Source organism: Homarus americanus, unplaced genomic scaffold (genome assembly GCF_018991925.1).
Source record: "Homarus americanus isolate GMGI-L3 unplaced genomic scaffold, GMGI_Hamer_2.0 scaffold31037, whole genome shotgun sequence".
Classification (NCBI taxonomy): domain Eukaryota; kingdom Metazoa; phylum Arthropoda; class Malacostraca; order Decapoda; family Nephropidae; genus Homarus; species Homarus americanus.
Window position 1 is genome coordinate 26,104,794 of NW_024722227.1, and position 21,029 is coordinate 26,125,822.

The 21,029-nt window shown below is 38.5% G+C and overlaps 1 protein-coding gene across 1 annotated transcript in view; it reads left to right on the plus strand.

The window, feature by feature from the left end:
* The window catches only part of LOC121862666, a 104,318-nt gene that overhangs the window by 78,717 nt on the left and 4,572 nt on the right, over nt 1-21,029 (plus strand). The window contains exons 39-47 of the mRNA XM_042360985.1: nt 193-302; nt 536-665; nt 2,199-2,466; nt 5,045-5,278; nt 5,531-5,699; nt 6,933-7,147; nt 12,209-12,339; nt 15,199-15,429; nt 17,533-17,860. Of these exons, the coding sequence (XP_042216919.1) occupies nt 193-302; nt 536-665; nt 2,199-2,466; nt 5,045-5,278; nt 5,531-5,699; nt 6,933-7,147; nt 12,209-12,339; nt 15,199-15,429; nt 17,533-17,841 (1,797 nt within the window). The 3' untranslated portion in view covers nt 17,842-17,860. The remainder of the gene's footprint in view (nt 1-192; nt 303-535; nt 666-2,198; nt 2,467-5,044; nt 5,279-5,530; nt 5,700-6,932; nt 7,148-12,208; nt 12,340-15,198; nt 15,430-17,532; nt 17,861-21,029) is intronic.

Here is a 21,029-nt window from a genome sequence, read left to right on the forward strand (position 1 = left end):
TTAGGATGCTTTTTTGAAGCCCTCATTTGAGGGCCTTTATTGCTGTATTAACACATTATAATGTATTGATTGTATTTAACTGACCTTACAGTTAAGTGGATGTATTAGAACACTTGGTAAGGAAGGAGTTAATATTTATTGTGATGTACAGTACTCCCTTTGATGATATAACAATATGTGCATATTTGGCAGACCTTCACTAGTGGTCATCAGTCTGGTGTGAAGATTGGGGGTTTGATGGTGACCTGCAATAAAGTGTCACAAGGATGTTCCTTCACTGTCTCAGGCAAATATTTTGGCAGGTAAGTGTTGGTTTTCTGATGTAAAGTAAAAATTCATGAACTTCCAGCTATTTTATAGTTATGTGGAAAAAAATGGTGTACTGAAAACACATGTGCTTATTTTAATTGAATATTAATGACGGCTTAACAGCTAAGTGTGTACTGTATGAGTGTTATTTTTTTTAAATGAGAGTGACTTTATTTCTTGCTATTGTAATTACAATATTATGCTTTTCTCATGCCTGCACGACCAGACTGGCAGGTCTCTTGGGTAACTACAACTATGAACCGTCAGATGACTTCCGTGGCCCTGATGGATCTCACCTTGACAGTGCTGCAGATATGGCCACTAAATGGGCCGTCTCCTCTAAACCTTGCTACCAGGTATGTAGCAAAAAGTGAAGAAAGTTCTTTTAGTGTGTGAGTGAGGTTAACAATATGAAATACAACTCATATGAAATACAACTCATATGCAGTAATAACAATTTGGGAATTTGGAAATTGAACAAGGATGTTATCTGTTTGATTATCATCTATAACTTGGGTTCTTATTTCAGGAATAAAGCTAGAATTTTTTCAAACTATCCTAAGCATTAGTTATCCCCACACCTTCAAGTGTACTAATTCCAAGTACGTACTATACTGTATAGCACATGAAATTTGACTAAACCTGGTTTAACCAGCGGACACAACCATGAGAAGCAAACAGTATGCCCTTCCTTTACAAATAATAAATGACAAGAAAAGTACAGTACTACTGCATAAAGGAAAGTAAAAAAATAAATAAAAATGGAAATTGGAGTACGTACAGTAGTTATTAAAATATAACGTCATATTATTTACTCTGCCACTGAGTTTAAGATTGTTGTAACACAACAAGTTGATCTACAACATTGTTGTGGAAGGTGAAGACAACTCTCACTTTAATAAGGATAAAGCTACAGTGAAGACCACATACATATTGTCCTTAACATTGATTGATCCTGCATTAAAAAGTAATCCGATGCCATTTATTGATCTGTAGGGCAAAGATCTTGTCTGTGGTACTGAATGTCTTATCTCTGATGGTAATTATCTCATCCATGATAGCAGTGGCTTCATCCATATATGAGGAACACAGAACTGAGGTAGGACAAGTACCTATGCCCCAAAACAATATTTTTGATGTCTTACATTAGTATCATTTAAATGTGCACTAACAATGCTACAATCTGCCACTTGATTCACTTCAATGTCTTGAATGGTTCCGAAGTTGGTAATTTGAAGGTTCACAAACTTTAACTGCATTTTTTTTTTATTTAAGGCGATTGTCCTACTTTGGTTCTGTGCTTCTCATATTAAATGTTATAAGTTAGCCTTATAAAACATAGATTATATGTTTATGAGTATAAATGCTCTAGGAAACTATCATGTTCTTGTTCTGTGTCGGTGTCAGCCTGGCTCTCTGCCACCTTTCAAAGTCCACCTGTGTCTAGGCCACTCCTCTGCCACCATCATCCTCTCTTCTTTCCAGGTCTCTTTTCACTGTGTCTGTCCCTCTTGTCGCTGGTCTAACTCTCCCCCAGTACTCTCCTCTCTCCACTTGCTCCCCTGACATTAAAGATAATGAATATTTTTATATTTTGGCCATCAGCCATAGTTGTCAGTGAACTTTGATGACAGCTGAATTAAAATTATGCTATAAAACATATATTATGATCTATATTACCTTACCTAATCAAATATAACCTTGCCTTATCATACCTTACCTTAAATAACCTAACCTAACCTACCTTAATCTAACCTTACCTTACCTTACCTAACATATCAGTAACTTCACCTTACCTTACTGTATCTCATGTCTTACCTTATTTTATCTAACCCTACCTTAACTTATCCTTGGTGCCACCTTTATTATTAATATAAATTAATACACAGGTAAACTATGCAACTCAGCTGGAAGAACTTAGTGTAGCTAAGGGTGTCGCTGACTGTACAGACATCTTCCTCCATCAAGACAGTCTCCTTAGTGACTGCTTTTATCATGTTGACCCACAACCATACTTCTGGCATTGTATTAATGATCATAATCGACCTCAATATAAGGGTGAGGTTGAGAATGGAGCATGTAAGGCGGTGGCAACATACCGTACTCAATGCCTCACCCATGGAATCAGTGTACCATCAGTTGACAAGTGTGTGACAGGTGAGTTAGTGGTAGTTACTAAAGAATACAATTCTCTTATACAGTATATTGAATATATTTGAAATTATATTTCTTTCTGTAAAATTAACATTTTCATCCTGAGTGTTGTGTGTGTGTGTGTGTGTGTGTGTGTGTGTGTGTGTGTGTGTGTAAGAGTTACTTGTAATAGTTACTTACTATAGCCATATGCTGTAGCTGATGAATGATTTTATTGGTTTTAGTTTATAGATATATGTACCGCACTCGTCGGGAATCGAACCCTGGGCCTCTGCGTGTGAACAGGGAACTCTGTACACTGTGCCACAAGGACAACAAAAGCAATCCTTGTGGCGGGGTGGTAGCAATCCCTGTTCACATGCAGATCTCCAGGGTTAGATTCCCGACTATAGTGCGTTTTCTCAGCTGAAAAAAGATGCCCCGCCCCCTCCTCAAAAGTTACAGCTGATTGTCAGTTGCAAACCTGTCCGATTTTGTCCTGAAGTAATAATGTATTTCTAAATGAGTTTATTCATAAACGTTGGAATGACCGTTCCTGACGAGAAAGATATTTAGCTGAATTATATAAAGATACATATATTCATTATTTCAAACATAAGCAAGTAGGAAGTTTATTAGAAGTATTATACATGAATTAACTGTTAAACTCTGGTAGCAAATTCACGCTTTCGGAGGATGCATAAATTACCTATCGTATATTGTTTCACACAGAGTATACAGATACTTTTTTTAGCTACTGTACATGCCATTACAGTGATCCCTCGGTTAACGAGCGCCTCGGTTAACGAGATTTCGGTTAACGAATTACCTTCCATAAGATTCTTAACTTCGGTTAACGAGCAATCCCTCGATTAACGAGTTTTTAACGAGCGCCCCTTCATATGTTTTCGCTTGCATTTGGCGGTCCACCAGCTGTAGTATTAGTTCACCAATACAGTAATCGGTTCTAGGGCATAAATTCCTTACCATTTTAGTAAATATCAAGAAGTTTGTACTATTCAATAATTTTAAAAGTTTTATATTAATTTTTTTAGTCATTTTAACAATTATTGAACATAATTGAAGTATAGGAAGCTAGTTTTTTGCACGCCAAACAGCCTGTCAACACACCATACAGGCGTCAGTCTCTGTGTCTTTTCAGTGGAGGTAACATCTTGCTTGAGACTCTTCAACTAAATGCTTTTTTTCTGTGTTTCCAAGCAAATTATTGATCAATTTGAAATTTATTTTACATATTGACAATATATAATGCAGTGCAGTTTTGATTTAAAGAAAATAATCTTGACTTACACCAAGAGAACTAAAATTTTAAGGGTGAAATGGCGCCATGGGGTGACTTCTCTTCCACCCCAATGCCTTCTCTTCTCCCTTCTCCTCCACCCCCATTCTAATTCTCATCTTCATCATCATTCAGGAGCCTTCTACATACACACCTCAAAGTAAGTGTACTTTACTGCCTTTTTTGTTGATTTTAGGCAATTTTCGGTGAGCTGGAACCAATTACCCAAAAACCCATTGAAACAATGGTTTCGGTTAACGAGTTTTTTGGTTAACAAGCAACCTTCTGGAACGAATTGTGCTCGTTAACCGAGGGACCACTGTACTCAAATTCATGTTGACAGATTGGTCAACATTATAGAATCTAGTCTCATTAAACATACTGAATCTGTCAACATGAATTTGAGTAATGGCATGTACAAATTGGACAATTTTGTGATTAACAAGATTTTTAACCAGGTGAAAGGGTTGGGTCACTACCTTATGACCTGAATAAGGCGGACACCTGCTGTCCCCTAGGGACATGATCTCACTCTCCTTTACTGTATATATTATTATTGTCAATAATTACTCCTTAGTCTGTACTCACCCCTGAAGATGTGAATTACATGAAAGCGCTTGAGAACTTCGCGTCTTCTTGTTTCCTACGTGGTTATCAGCATATACTTGGATCACGTGCACCTACAGTGATTTACTCGACTTACGACCACTCGCACTTACGACCTGCCTCAGTCATACCAAAATTTTGTCAAATTACGTATTTTCAAGTCCCAATGTCAGTACACAGAGAAAATTTTTGTTTGTAATTCACTTTAAAATGGCTGGCATTCTTAAAAGTGGGAGTTTTGTGGTATTGAGAAGAAAAAGAGACACCCATTTTAGATTTTCTATGTATTATTTAAGCATTTTCGACTTACGACCTGGATTTGGGTCCCTAACCCAGTCGTAAGTCGAGGAGGAGTTTTATATTATATATATATATATATATATATATATATTATATATATATATATATATATATATATATATATATATATATATATATATATATATATATATATATATATATATATATATATATATATATATATATATATATATATATATATATATATATATATATATATATATATATATATATATATATATATATATATATATATATATATAATGTTTCTTAGACACCTATTCACCTCCTTTCTAGTGTATCCTTCACCCCATCCTACCATATTCTTCTTGTTACAATAAATTAATTCCTTTGAGAACTGTTCTCAGAAACAATAAACCAACTAATGATTATTAGTTGCAGATGTTCAGCGCATGGTAGCACCTGCAATCCCTCAGGCACCCATTGGCACTGGTACTTGTACTGTGGCTGGTGAAACAGTGCCAAATGGCTGGTCACACATTTACGAAGGAGAAACTGAAGGTTCTGCTGATATTGCTCTCATTGTTGAATTGGCCAACTGCAACAAGGACAAAAATTTGCAAATGCTCCTCAAACTACTTAATGTACACCTCAGGAAAACAGGCATTCGTAAGTTCTTGAGGCAGCAATAAATGTTTTAGCTCTTTTGCATTCATTCACTAGCTGAGAATACTGTACACTACATTGTACAAATAGTAAGAAATACCGAAGCACATTTTTCACTGAGTAATCCAAAGGAATTTATCAATAGAATAATATGTGTTATATACAATAATATATCAGCCATTATCTCGAAATACCGTCCATGTTTTAATAATATTATACTGTGATGGTACTATGACAAATTTATTGTTATTGCAGAGGACGTACGATATACATTGATAACTGTAAAAGGAGATAATGTGGAACTTCCCACTGCCTTCATGAATGATAAAGACATGTCTGCTCTTCTTGGTACGTTGGTCTTGGAGGGGCCCAAAGTTGACCATGGTGGACCTGAAGCTGTCATATCCACAGCTAAGAACCTCAGGTATATATGTCTATCCTTTTCAAAGACATATTAACTCCATAATCAAAACTCCCTTGCCAAATACAACCTCTAGCAGATTTCTCATGTGTGTATACAGTACAGCACAGTACAGTACAGTACATACAGTACAGTACATACAGTACAACACAGTACAGTACATACAGTACGGTACAGTACAGTACATACAGTACAGCACAGTACAGTACAGTACATACAGTACAGTACAATACAGTACAGTACAGTACAGTACATACAGTACAACACAGTACAGTACATACAGTACGGTACAGTACAGTACAGTACAGTACAGTACATACAGTACAGTACAGTACATACAGTACAACACAGTACAGTACATACAGTATGGTACAGTACAGTACAGTACAGTACAGTACATACAGTACAGTACAGTACATACAGTACAACACAGTACAGTACATACAGTACGGTACAGTACAGTACATACAGTACAGCACAGTACAGTACATACAGTACAGTACAGTACAGTACAGTACAGTACATACCAGTAGTACACAGCATAGCATATTAGTAATATGAACAGCATAGTATACATAGCAGTACAAGCATAGCACAGCACAGCACACAGTCAGTTATTAAGAGTAGTACAGTGAAGCACAGCAGTACAGCACATCACAATACATACAGTACATTACAGTACAGCACAGTACATACAGTACAGTACAACAGTACACATTACACAGTACAGCACAACAACAGCAGCATAGTACATACAGTACAGTACATACAGTACAGTACAGTATGGTACAGTACAGTACAGTACAGTACATACAGTACATACAGTACAGTACAGTACAGTACAGTACATACAGTATGGTACAGTACAGTACATACAGTACAGTACAGCACAGTACAGTACATACAGTACATACAATACAGTACAGTACAGTACAGTACAGTACAGTACAGTACAGTTCAGTACAGTACAGTACAATACAGTACTGTATAGTACAGTACAGTACAATACAGTCAGTACAGTACAGTACAGCACAGTACAGTACATACAGTACAGTACAGTACAGTACAGTACAGTTCAGTACTGTATAGTACAGTACAGTACAATACAGTCAGTACATTACAGTGCTGTATATTATTCTGGCAGAGCTGTTTAAACATGGAGTCATTAGTAGCTTACCTTTTTTGTTTCCTTTCTTCAGTTCACCTTGTGAATGATCTTATTATCTCACGTGACAGGTGGCGACCTGGAGTTTCTCGTTCCATACTCCAGTTGTCATGTCGTGCTTGTAATGAAGGCGATGCAGTTCTTCAGGCTCTACAATCAAATGATGTCACTCTCCATATCGTGACCAAGTTCAAGGTCTTTATGTCAGCAGCGAATAAGAAGAAGAGTGCAACTATGGCCAGCAAGCTGATAGGATTTGATGAGAAATATGTGTTTACACCAAGAGGTAACAATACACACTGTTTATAATATCTTTCAAATTATATTCCGTACAGTATGTTTGATAGACCCACGGTTATTCGGAGTCAGGGTAACTGGTAGATTCAACTGGCACCAAAGTCAAATAATAATAATAAAAATTTTAATTCCTTCAAAATTACCTAAAATCTTAAATTTGAATACTCCGTGCAACAGGGATGAGTTGCCATATTTGTTAAGCTGATAGACTATAAAATTGATATACTATATAGCATATCATAAAATACAATAGCACATATTTTATGTACAAAAAATAACTCCTTCCACACACAAACCATTCTCTGGACAACATGACACAGTTCACCCAGGCAGCCACCCAGCTGACTTACAGACGTGTGGCTGCCTCGCTGTGCCTCTGTATGCCAAGACATCACATCAGGAGGGAGCGTAGCCACACAGTTATAGACCACTGCCTCCACAAACGTTCACCTCTCACTCAGACATACTCATGCTCTTCATTTTTCTTATTTTTTAGTTTTATAATTTCTTTATATCTGAGCCACAGCAATTATGTAAAGTGGAAAAAGTGGTAAAAGTCTGTTTTTTCTGAGACACGAATTTACAAGGTTAGCCTGTAGCACTACAGTGTAGGATTTATTGGGAATCCCAAGAGTGAGGTTCAGCTGATCTCTTTATCCGGCACCTCTCAATCCCTGTAGGTGCCGGATAACTGGAGTTCTACTGTACATATTTGAATGTCCGTATAATTTAATTTAGGTCAAGAAATGGGGAACAAGATACAATAGAATGTTTCTAGTCACATAAAATTATGCAGTACTGTGTGACAAAAACAAATGAAGACTGCGGTGGGGTCCTGGAGGGACCGAGATTGCTTTATTGTTTGTATGGGTTGTAGCTTATGTGGGATATTTATTTTAAGAGCTTTATAATCCTATATTTTTTTCCATTACAAACATGTTATTGGAGTTACATATGCATAGGGTTGCCAGATTCTTTATTCAAAATATGGGACACTTTTTGGAGGGGTGTGAAAGATAAAACGATCAATGTTATTTTTTATTTGAAATATGAGTAATATTATATAAACAAAAGTTTAACGTAAAGATAAAAAAACCACCTTTATAATTGTTCTAAATTATATTTACGTCTTCACTAATTTCTCTTACATTCTTGGTCCAAATGTTATACTCTTACTTTTTTTTTTTACTTTTCTCCTCTCTCCCATCGATCAGTTTATTAGCGGCTTGGGCGATCAGTGACGTTTCTGTTACACACTGTTAGGAAAGTACTGGGCTTGCACTGGCTCCTGAATGTACCTGAACCTGCTCCAGTGTTAGTTGAATCTGGCCTTGAAAGAGCTCACACTCGGTGCCGTCACAACACTCTCTGGCAGATTGTTCCAAGAGTTCACAATTCTCACTCCAAAAAAGTTCACCCTCACAATTTTTTGGACATGTGGCTTCTTCACCCTTTAGCTGTGACCTCTTGTGGAGCAGGCATCTGCCAGCTCCAGGTATAGACACTCAACTGAGTAGTGCCCTTTGAGATGTTTATACACCTCAATTTGGTCACCCCTTGCCTGTCTTTAGTAAAAACTAGGCGATTGCAGGCACTCAAATCTCTCTGGACAACTGAGGTACCAGTCTGGTGTCCCTCCTTTAGACATTTTCAATCAACTGACAGTCTCTAGCATATATTGGGGACCAGACAGGGTGACAGTACTCCAGGCAGGGAAGCACCTCACTCTTGAAGAGCGTTACGAGGGACGCACAATGTAGATATCTGAACGATCTTATAAGACCTACTAGTTTAGTTGCATGATTCATCTTTTTTCACAATAGCCCAAAAACTTCAGCTCATTATCAACATACACACCCAAGTCCTTTTCACATTCGGTCTCCATTAATGTAGTTTCTTCATCTCATAGGGACATATGATACGCCTCCGTACCATTGGTACGACCCAGGTGCAACCTCTTGCACTTTGTGAAATTGAATCTCAGCAGCCATTTCTTCAACCACTCTTGAAGCTCACAGAGATCTTTCTGCAGCTCTTCGCAGTTTGATCGGTTCTTAGTTCCCTGAATAACTTGGCATCGTCCACAACCATTTGTATGGAGGAATGTACAGCTTCAGGCATGTCATTTATGAAACAAACAAACAACAACAGGGCCAATACACTGCCCTGTGGTACCCCATTTGTCACGGGTACACATGACCATTTCATACCATTAATCACCACACACTGCTTGTGATCATGCAGAAAATCTCTGATCCTCGCTAGGACATTTCCCTGAATCCTTTACTCTTCCAGTTTAATTCTCAGCCTTTCATGGGGTACGCTGTTTAAAGCCTTGGCAAAGTCTAGGTATATATTGTTGATATTACCACCTTGTTCCAGAATTTGGGTCCAAATATCCAGTACCTTGAGTAATTGCGTTAAGCAGGAGCGCCCCAGCATAAAACCATTTTGGCAATCCTTTACAAGGTTATTTCGTAGTAGATGTTCCATCATGGCATCTCTTATAATGCTCTCAAGTACTTTACACACTATGCTGGTCAGGCTCACTGGTCTACAATTATTTGTGGAGTGAAGATCGCCCTTCTTGAATATAGGACTCACATAAGACATTTTCCAATCACTGGGAACCTTTTGCTCATCCAGGCATTTACGGAACAGGATCTTCAGGGGCTCTGTAAGCTCATTGTACAACTCTCTTAACACTCTGGGATGCATCATGTCAAGGCCGGGACTCTTGTGAACCTTTAGCTTTGACAGTTTATTTCTTATACCCTCTTCTGAGTACAGGACACAATGTGGGTCAGTGCTGTGTTAAACTGTCTGTCCTCAAGCGCAGGAAGATTGTTTGCCTCCTCTTTTGTGAACACCGAGGCAAAGAAACTGTTCTACACCTCCGCCTTGTCCTGGTCAGAATCAGTGTAACTACCATCTTCGAGCGTCAGGTCCAATACGCCTACTCGGGTTTTTTATTTTGACTTTGTGTAGATGCCTTTGCATTTTACTCGACCTCGCTCGCAATCTGCCTCTGGAACTCATTTTCAGCCCTTCTACACTCTGACTTTGCTTGGTTTCTGGATCTGGCATACATCCTCCTGTCCTGTTCATTATTTATCCTAACCCACATCTCGAATTTTCTTCGTAACTTTGTCAACCGCTTGGTTCATGTGTAGTGGTCTTGTATTCCTGGAGGCACTGGGTTTGGTCTTGGGTATATACTGTACCTGTATTTATCGATCAAATGGTTCACTTTACTGGCTATGATATACAGTGCAGTGCCTGAGTCAGGCCAGTGTATACCCCTCATCTCCTCCCTCATCCCATCCTCATCCCATTGTAATTTCCCTTGTAATATTTGCACCTTGACCTGGTTTTGTCGTGAACCAAATAACAATTAAATCTGAAGGACAACATTACATGGTGGGTGGTGACAACGGGTGCTAGGTTTTCCAGCTTGTTCATCATTCCTCCTTGTTTGTTATGATGAGGTCCAGTTGGCTTGGGTATTTGCTCCCCTCTGTAATGAGTTGGATCTTTAACACGTTGGAACAGAAAATTGTCTCTCAGAGTTTCTACAAAAAGAGTAGCGGGATTATTAAAGTCATTTGGCGTGGTTTCATTTCTCCAGTAGATGTCACCAAAGTTAAAGTCCCCCATAACAAGGTTGCTAGTACAAATAAATGTGTATCACAAACATCCCAATATACTACTTAATAACCCCTCACTCACAGCAGGGACAAAAGTCAAACACATCGGTTCTCAAATAAAGTACAAACGCTTAGCTGTGTTTCATGAAACTCCTTGTCACATACTTTTACATGAAGATATAGTATTGCTTACAGTAATTTTTGTGCTATGTAAACAAAATCAACCTCATTACCCCTTTACTATCAAATTTTTTATTTAAAACATCAATCATGGTGCAAAAGTAGCCACTATTAGCCAACAGTCCTCAGTGTATGGATCAGTCCACTGTAATCATACACTTCTGGCTTTGGTTCACAGCCACTCACATACAGGACAATGATGCACCCCAACACATCTGTCCAGCACAACTGGATAAGACAGTGAAATAAGGGACAATCCCATATACTGTATATGGGACACCTGGTAACCCTATATACAGTATGCAAGAAATCCTGTGAGAAATTTACTTTGCTAAAGAACAACTCCCTGGTTCACTGAATTCTCTCCCTCAAGGGTCTTCTGTAGTAAATTTCTAAACTATGTACAGTCAACCCTCGCTTTATGCGGTCCCACTTTACGCGGAATGCTCACTTTCTGCGGTGTGTGTACCCTTTTACGCGGAGAGCGGCGCGAGCAGGGTGCGCACAAGGTCGCCCAGTCATCAAAACATTACCGAGTTCTTCACCCGCCACCCACCACAGCCGGCCCAAGTCAGTGATAGTGATAATGATAGTGAGGATATGGACTTATATGGACTTTGAGGGGTTTGACAAAGAGGCCCTGCAAGCCTCTGTGGTGGATAGTGATACAATTGATACAAGTGATACAGGTGAGGGCCAATAATCTGCCCTCTGCCTCGGAACCAACCCCCCATCCCCGTGTGCCCAGCCATCTTTTCTACTAATGTAAGTGTTAAAAAACCTAATATTATTGATATTTCTCTTAATTATTAATTGTGTGTGCATACCATCATAAAATTAAGAAGTTATTTTTACTACAACGTAGGTATTGTGTCTGAAAAAGTGGAGTTTGGGGGTTGGCCCAGTCTTTATTTCAATTAATCCCATATGTTATGTTGTTCACTTTACTCGTTTCTCACTTTATGCGGGCCGCCGTGGGTTCAATTGACCGCGTAAAGTGAGGGTTCACTGTATATGAAATCACACTACAATGTATTTTATTTTGAAATTTGAATGTGTCACTGTGAGACTGTTCATTCATTAAGGCTGTACAATATCTAACTGTTTGTTTGTATCATGGACAGTTTTCTAAGAGAATTTCCTGTTCTTATAATATGTATTCTAACATAGTGTATTTTCTGAGAGATAATATGAATTATTTTTTCTTCTTCAACCTCTGCCAGACATTAAGAAATTCAGTGGCAATGTGAAGATGCGTGCAGCTCTCCAGGAACCTGATGGCTCCTGTATTGAGGCTGCTCAGGCATCAGGAGGATCTGTGTTCAGTATGAATAAATGGATCACAACAAAAAATGTAAGTTAATTATCATTGTTAAAACAGTAATATTTCCCAATTATATATCACATATTCTTGTTTAATATAAGATTATCTGGTATTGTCATTAACTTATTGGACACTCAAATAAATTATTTTTAGAAAATTATCAAGCCGTGGTGTGTATGGGAGTGTTTGTGGTGGTAACTGCAATTTCATATTAAATTTTAATTTTGTTTTCAAATATCATTGTTTGAGCACTTGAGTTGCATTTTTAGTGCTCTATACAGCAAAACAGCATTCAGTAATCTTACACATCTACTAAAAAAGAATGTTAATTTGAATTTGAGAAAAAGGCTGCTAAAGCACAATTAACGGTGAGCACTACTGTCTGGGTCAGAAGTGTGGATACTTTCAGAAGACCTAAGAATAAGTAATATTGATAGGAAAACATATGAGGAAATATTCTATTAAAATTGGCAGAAACAACCAGAAAAATACTAAAAATTAGGGGTGAGGAATATTGATAGAAACATTAATGAGCAAAATTAAAGGCCCAGGGAAGGCAGAGACTGTGATGGAGGAATTAAATTAGAAGCTGTGGTCTCCAGAGATACAAAATCTGGGAGGACTAGTAAAGGAAGCCTGAAAATTTATAGAGGGAGGATGATACTTAAAGTGATTGACTGATCTGAACCTTTGTATCAGTGGTTTTTGATCATTTTGGAGTTGCTCTATCCAATGATCAGCCTTGAATCCATGTTACCTTCCTTGATCCCAAAGGACCTAAAAACACATTTCTTCAAGTTCCAGTTTTACTGTCTTCATTGCCCTTCTAGATCCAAATAAATTAACAGGGGTTGAATTGATAGGTTGACAGGGGGTTGAGGTGATAGGGGATGGGTTAACCAGGGGTTGAATTGACCAACCACTATATAAATCTGTAGCTCTTCTGGAAGTGCTTGAAATACAGGGCGTCCTCAACTTAACGTCGGGGTTATGTTCCTGAAAACGCGACGTTAGACGAAACAACGTTAAGCGGATTAATTTTCCCCATAAGAAATAGATAAAATACAGGAGTTACGTTCCTGAGCATCCTTTTGCCCTATGAAATACATTACATATACAGAAAATCATTGCCATTTCTATAGAAAATAGTGCATACATATACAACTACTAAGTTTGTATTGGTACTCACCGATGGGCAGAGGTGGTGGAGCGAGTGTGTGGTGGAGTGAAGCAGAGGAGGTGGATGGCTGGAGGGGAGGAGTATGGTGGGAGCGGAGGAGGGCGGGAGAGGAGGAGGTTGGTAAGTCACTGAGACTGCGCCAAGCCGAGAGAGCATAGTACGGCCAGACGAGAGAGGGTGATGCACAGTAAATGTGGTCTGTGATTACGCAAAACGACGTAGTATCAAATCACTGGGACATAAAACGAATTTTTGGCCTCTAAAGTTTAGCGACATAGTACCGAAACAACGTTAAGCAGGACGACGTTATATGAGTACTTACTGTAAATTGAGATCCCTCACTCTACAGTAACACTGTTCCAGCTCAGTTAAGCACAACCACAGTTATGATACTTGTTCAAACACCGTCATTGGTTTTGCATCTCATTTTTCATTTTTATGTCAGTCGTAGTTTTTCTATTATTTTTTTTTCATTTACATTAAATGTCATATCCTCATATGGGACCCTGAAATAAAATGACATCTCTGGCATACTACATGAAATTAAGATTAAGATTAATGAATGGCTGCTGAGATTCAATGTCACGAAGTGTAAGAGGATGCACCTGGGGCGTACCAACGGTAAGGAGGCGTACCGTATGTCCCAACGGGATGAAGAAAATGTACTAGTTGAGACTGTGTGTGAGAAGGACCTAGGTGTGTATGTTGACAATGAGCTGAAGTTCTCGGGCCATTGTGAGAAGAAGGTAAATCAGGCAAATAAATTATTGGGTCTTATAAGAAGGTCGTTCAGATATCTAGACGGTCCGTCCCTCGTGACGATCTTCAGGAGTGAAGTGCTTCCCCATCTGGAGCACTGTCACCCCATCTGGTCCCCGAGATATGCTAGGGACTGTCAGTTGGTTGAAAATGTTCAAAGGAGGGCCACCAAACTGGTGCCTGCACTTCGGCATCTCAGCTACCCTGAGAGATTGGAGCGCCTGAACTTGCCTAGCTTATACTACAGACGGGCAAGGGGGGACCTAGTTGAGGTTTATAAGCATCTCAGGGGGCACTACTCAGTTGAGTGTCCTTACTTGGAGCTGGCGGACGCTCGCCCCACAAGGGGTCACAGCTCAAGATTGAAGAAGCCGCAAGTCCAGAAAACCGTGAGGGCAAACTTTTTCGGAGTGAGGGTTGTAAACTCTTGGAACAATCTACCAGAGAGTGTTGTGACGGCACCGAGTGTGAGCTCTTTCAAGAGAAGACTTGACCAACACTGGAGCGGGTTCAGGTACATTCAGGAGCCGGTGCATGCCCAGTATTTGCCAACAGTGCGTGACAGAGACGTGACCGATCGCCCGGGCGGCTAGCGAGCCGACCTTTTGGTGAAGAATATAAAGGAAAAGAGACGTGACCGATCGCCCAAGCGGCTAACAAGCCGATCAGTGGCGAAGAGGATAAAAAGTAAAAAAAATATATATATATATATTGCAACCCCCCCCCTTTGAAAAATTTAAAATCCCCTTATGGTTAAGAATCACTAGTTTGTATAATTGGTGTTGATTATTGTTTACATGTCAAGATGCATCATAATTTCCTTAATAGTTCCTTCTAAAATTTTATTCCTATAAATATTTAATTTCAAATGAACATCTATTAATGATTAATATGGCCATATATAATAAAGTTTAGGAAGTTTTCATTTATGATGTAAATCTCCTTTACAGGAAGCTGCGAAGAAATTCCTGCGAGTATTAAATCAACGATTAACTTTCAACACTGTTACCCCTGAATGTCAGGAGTGTCGATGTATCACCAGCACCACAGAAGCAGATGCCACTTGCCGCAAGTGTTCAGATAGTTCTGGTTTCCCAGATTTTATAGATCTCCCACAAGTCCCACAAAGTCAGGTGGAGGAAATGGAAAAGACAGAAGTGGAAGTAACAGAAGTAACAAAGGTAAGTAGCGTGCAGTAACTTGTGTCCCATATAGGCAGGTAATGGAGATGAAATATATATTGAAGCAGAATGTTTTGAACTGTTGGAGGTTTTATGATATTGGAAAAGTATCTTGTGACAGAGTTTCACTTAGTATGAGGTTGGGGCGTAAATGGGCTTTGGTTGGCAGAGGTTCTGCGAGAAGAAATATTAACAGAAAAAGCATGAACCCTGCCAGATGGCCTCATAGGCTTGTAGAGGATGTGGGGTGATGGAACTGGTTAGTGTAGCTCACAAGTACAGTGACTGTAAAAGCATCTATATAACAGTGTGATATCCCAACAACTGAGCAATTCTGGACATTTCTGGTAATGTCTTTACTGTTATTTGTTATATTAGTTTCTTTCTTTTTGGGGGGTCAAGGAGATAAAGTGTTCCAACGCTACACTCAGCCCACAGATGACAGCAGTATTCCATTTGAGAGTATGTGTGGCTTACATGAATGGTTGCCAATCCAGTTTTTATGTTGAACATTGGATTGGTATGAAACAAGTGGTAGTTCTCTGGGTGTCTCTCCCTCCCATCTTCACACAGCTCAGAGGTATTGTAAGCTTAACAGGCATTGGATGTACTTTTTACATCCCCTTCATTGCAAACTTGTATTATTTTCTCCCACCTCTCCACCTTGGAATTACCCTAGCTCAGTGTTTCTCAAACTTTTTCACTCCATTCCCCCCATAAGGAACTCTCAACATCCTCGAGGCCCCCCTTCAGCTCTCTCCCCAGCCCCTCACAAATATTGATGAAAATACACTGTTTTGGTTCTCTTCTTTTATTTTAATGTTTTCCATCATGAAACAGAATGCATATTTTGTTACAGTTCAATGGGATGGATGACATTGTTTCCTTTCAATCAGTCGACTGATTCGAGGTTGAGTCACTGATAAAGCACATCTCATGTCTGGGTCCACATGTAACTGGTTTCGGCTCTTATTCTCTATTTGAAGAAGGGTTGAGAAACCAAATTCACATAAATAAGTAGTAGAAAATGGCAAGAGAACTCGAAGTGCGATCTCACTAACTTTTGGATATGACTGATACATTGAGCACCAGAATACAGTCTGAGATTTTTCTTCATAGAGGTCTCTGGCAGCAGAATTGTTCTGAGATCAAGGAATTCGTCTGAACAGGAACTAGAATTGTGCAATCTGAGCGAATCCATTGGAAATTAAAAACTAGCTGCTGCACCATACTATGTAAATATCAAAACTGTACCATATGGGTATTATGATTAGTACACATAATGACAAAAAAAAAAGACAAAAAAATATTAATTTCTCCCCTAACAAGGCAAAGTAACAAAAAAGTTGTATCAGAGTTTCCACATTTTCTCAAACATACACTACTTACACTAGCCTGCCATGGCCGCCCTAAAATCTTGCCTTGACCCCCTTGGGGGCCATGGCCCCCAGTTTGAGAAACACTGGCCTAGCTTATACTACAGATGGGCAAGGGGCGACCTAATTGAGGTGTATAAGCATCTCAAAGGGCACTACTCAGTCGAGTGTCCTTGCCTAGAGCTGGCGGACACTCACCCTACAAGGGGTCACAGCTCAAGGTTGAAGAAACCACAAACCCAGAAAACTGTGAGGGGTAACTTTTTCGGAGTGAGAGTTGTGAACTCTTGGAACAATCTGCCAGAGAGAGTTGTGGCGGCACTGAGTGTGAGCTCTTTCAAGATCAGACTTGACCAACACTGGAGCAGGTTCAGGTACATTCAGGAGCCAGTACATGCCCAGTACTTGCCAACAGTGCGTAACAGAGATGTGACTGATCGCCCAAGCGGCTAACAAGCCGATCAGTGGATAAAAGTAAAAAGTAAAAGACATTCGACAGGTTAACAGAGAAGCTTATTTAAATTACTGTATAGATGAAGATTAAAGTACCCTATAACTCCTTTCTTGATGGAGTCACTGGAAGAGGAACAGAGAGATATACAACTGATTAAGTCTGCTACTATTCATTGTTGAAGTTAATTTTTTTGTGATTTACTTATGTCTTTATGCACTGTTGTTGTCCTACTTTGAACACTTTTAAAACTATTTCTCTATGTTACTTTTACAGAAGAACCTGACCATCAAAGCAGATATTAAAAAAGATTTCATAGAACAGTTTGTTGATGACAATGCAGCATTTGCTCTGGTGAGAAGTGATGATGATGAGTCTGATGAAGACTCACACAGCGATGAATCAGATGAGAGTGAGGAGGAAGAAGAGAAACAAGCGGGTGGATATGAAGAAAGACGTGGAGTAGAGGAACGAGCGGGTGAAGACGAAGAAATGTATGGAGGAGAGGAACAGGCGGGTGAAGACGAAGAAAGATATTATGATTATTATTATGAAAGTGATGTAGGCAGTTATGATGAGTCATAAAAACTACTCTGCCTGATAGGTAAGCTAAATGTTTTTTCTTGACCACGAGTCATTATAGTGTGCCTTCACGTGTCAGGGGGTTTATGCTATGCTATTAGTGTTATTGCCAGAGTTGTCCTTAGGTATGAGAAGGTTATTTATTGTTACACAGAAAATGATTTGTAGTAAGAAATATTCTAATAGTAATTTTATATGTACAAGTAATATCTCCATTTGCTGGAATCCCTCAAACCCGGAACTCTCCGATATCCGTAATTTAAGTTTTCTCGGAAAATCTTTCCCAAAGCCGAAGTTTTCTGGAAAATTCCGGCTTTGGGAACAATTTTCCGAGGGGCACATTTTCCAGAAAATTTAAAGAAAATCATCCCGATACCCGGAAAATTCCGGGGATGGGGGAGTATTTTTCTGGGCTTGAGAGATGAAAATCAGGCGCATCTTCTAGAAATTCTGAGAAAACTTTTCCGGTACCCGGAAAATTCCAGGAATGGGAGATATTTTCCAGGTTCGAGAGATGGAGTAATGGGCAATTTCTGGAACTTCCGAGAACATTTTTCCATTACCCGGAAAATTCCGGGAATGAGGGATTTTTTTCAGCTTTGAGAGAGTCGTCTCGTTACCCGAAAATCTCTCGTTCCTGGAAGTGCTCTGCACCAATTGTTCCAGCTAAAGGAGATATCACTGTACTCATATATAGCCTTATAAAGTTTTACTTCTCATTTATCTCATTGTTGTCTTAACCATTCCCTGTTGCTTTCTATACACTATTCATCTTATATTATTCACCCTTATCATTTTCCTCCTTTCCCTAATTTTTCCATTTTCCTTTATCCACTCCACAGGAAAAGGTAAAGAAATAAACATAGTAAATACAGTAAATAGATCATGAATTTGTAATTAGTGTTTATTAATTCAGGACAAATTCTGTTCTGTATTAAGCTATAGTTTGTGCCTCAGTTATTTGTAAACAGAACACTGCTTGTTGAGTTCCTCAATCCCAGAAGTTGATTTCTTTATTAAGAGACAAGAGTGTCCCATATATATACAGTACTGTAGGTAGTGTTTTCCAACCATTGTACTGTACCAAGTTACTTTGTTCTTCCACCTGAGACATGCAATAAACAGGCAGCAATGCACATATCTGTCACAACTGTGTCCTGGGTTCAATCCCTGGCCTGGGACAGATGTGAGGAAAATGTTATACAGTGTGACACTACCAAACATGGCAGGTTTTCTCCAGGTACTCCAGTTTCCTCCTGTACTAACAGTGGACAATAAAATTCATAACAAAGTAACAAAGAACAAACCAACTGCCTGAATGGCTTGTAAGCTAATAAGTGATGAAATGATAAATATAAAAAATATAGATAATAAAGAATGTAAATACAATGCCAAAATCTGGGATTTACTTTATTCCAAATAATGGAGGTTCTACTATACAGTGCAGTATATCTGTTCCCCACTGGTGCTTTTCTCATTGCTTGCTCAGATATAAACAAGTCAACACCATCTGATTGTCTTTTTTATATTTACAAACCCCACCCTATCACCTCCTCCATAGTTTTTCTTATATTTTGCATATTTCCTCTAAGTCTTGGTTTTATTTCCCTTTTGTTCTTTCTCTGTTTCGCATGTTTTATCTTAGAACCTATTTGTATCAGTGCAGTACAGTTCAGTACTTGCATAAATAACTAGCCGAATAATCACTGACATGTACAATACTTTTGTTATTTAGCACAAGGAAGTGACATTTAATTATTGCACTTTCCAATAATAAAATTGAAATACAGAACACTCCACCAAATCCTTCACACACACTGCCACACTGCTTGTAAATCATGTACGTACTATAGGTAAATGTCTACTTGACTTGTGAAAAAATTATCCAAGCTCTAATTCATCATATCCACCATATATCAGCTTTCTAGCTATTGTCTTGTGCATTTATTGCCTCTCTGAAAATATTAGAAATTACATTTGATTTACAGTATGATCATGATATAAAGTTGTAAGAAGTACAACACACTAATCGATGTTTGTAATGTTCATCAAACCTTTTTCTTCACATTTTTAAGCGTTAGTGTCTGTAAATAAGAAATATACATGTATGCAGATTCAGTCATTCTTACTGCTGCAGTTAATGAGCTATGTAGGTAGATAGACAGATAGATAGTTAAATGGATATTGTATTTATTTGATAAATTTGTCATACAATTTCACATTAGATTCAGCATGTACAGTCAACCAAAGATGCACCGACCCCAATCTGGTTCTCGTGCTCACAATTTTACCTGGCAATACTTGGTAATGTAAGGCTGTATGTAAAGGTGATTGTGATTGGTGGATCTGTTTTCGGCTTTATTACTGTCAGGATAATTATTAAACACACCAAAAGTAGCATTTTTATAATAATAAAATATTCATCATTATTTTAGATCAGGAGAAGTTTCCAGATGTTCGTATATTTGCCTAAAAAATTAAGAAAATTTTACTAATGAACTGGCAACTTAATTATAACCACAGATGCCACAAAAATCTCACACTAAATTTTCTTCATCATTTAAGCAAATATACGAACATTTGGAAACTTCTGCTGATCTAAAATAATGATGAATATTTTATTATTATAAAAATGCTACTTTTGGTGTGTTTAATAATTATCCTGACAGTAATAAAGCCGAAAACAGATCCACCAATCACAATCACCTTTACATACAGCCTTACTTTACCAAGTATTGCCAGGTAAAATTGTGAGCACGAGAACCAGATTGGGGTCAGTGCATCTTTGGTTGACTGTACATAAACAGTGCAGGTATATACAAACAATGCACATAGACAGTGCAGGTACAGTATATCCAAACAACGTCCATAGATATTGCAGGAATATACAAACAATGTATATATTCAGTGCAGGTATATATAAACAATGTACAGTATCTCAAAAAAAGTATCTGTTCACTCTGTGTGTGAAAAATTATGAGACCACAGATGATAGATATTGGGGATGTGTATTTGCTTTGGTATATAGTTTAACATAACTAATGCACTGTTTATTTATTTTAGCATAATTAATATGATGTTCATTTACCAACTGTAGTAGGATCAGTATGCCACAGCCACGCATACCAACCCTCCAGAGACATCAGGAGGTGCATGTAGCATTTTGGAAATTTTTGGACCCTTCCTGGCAG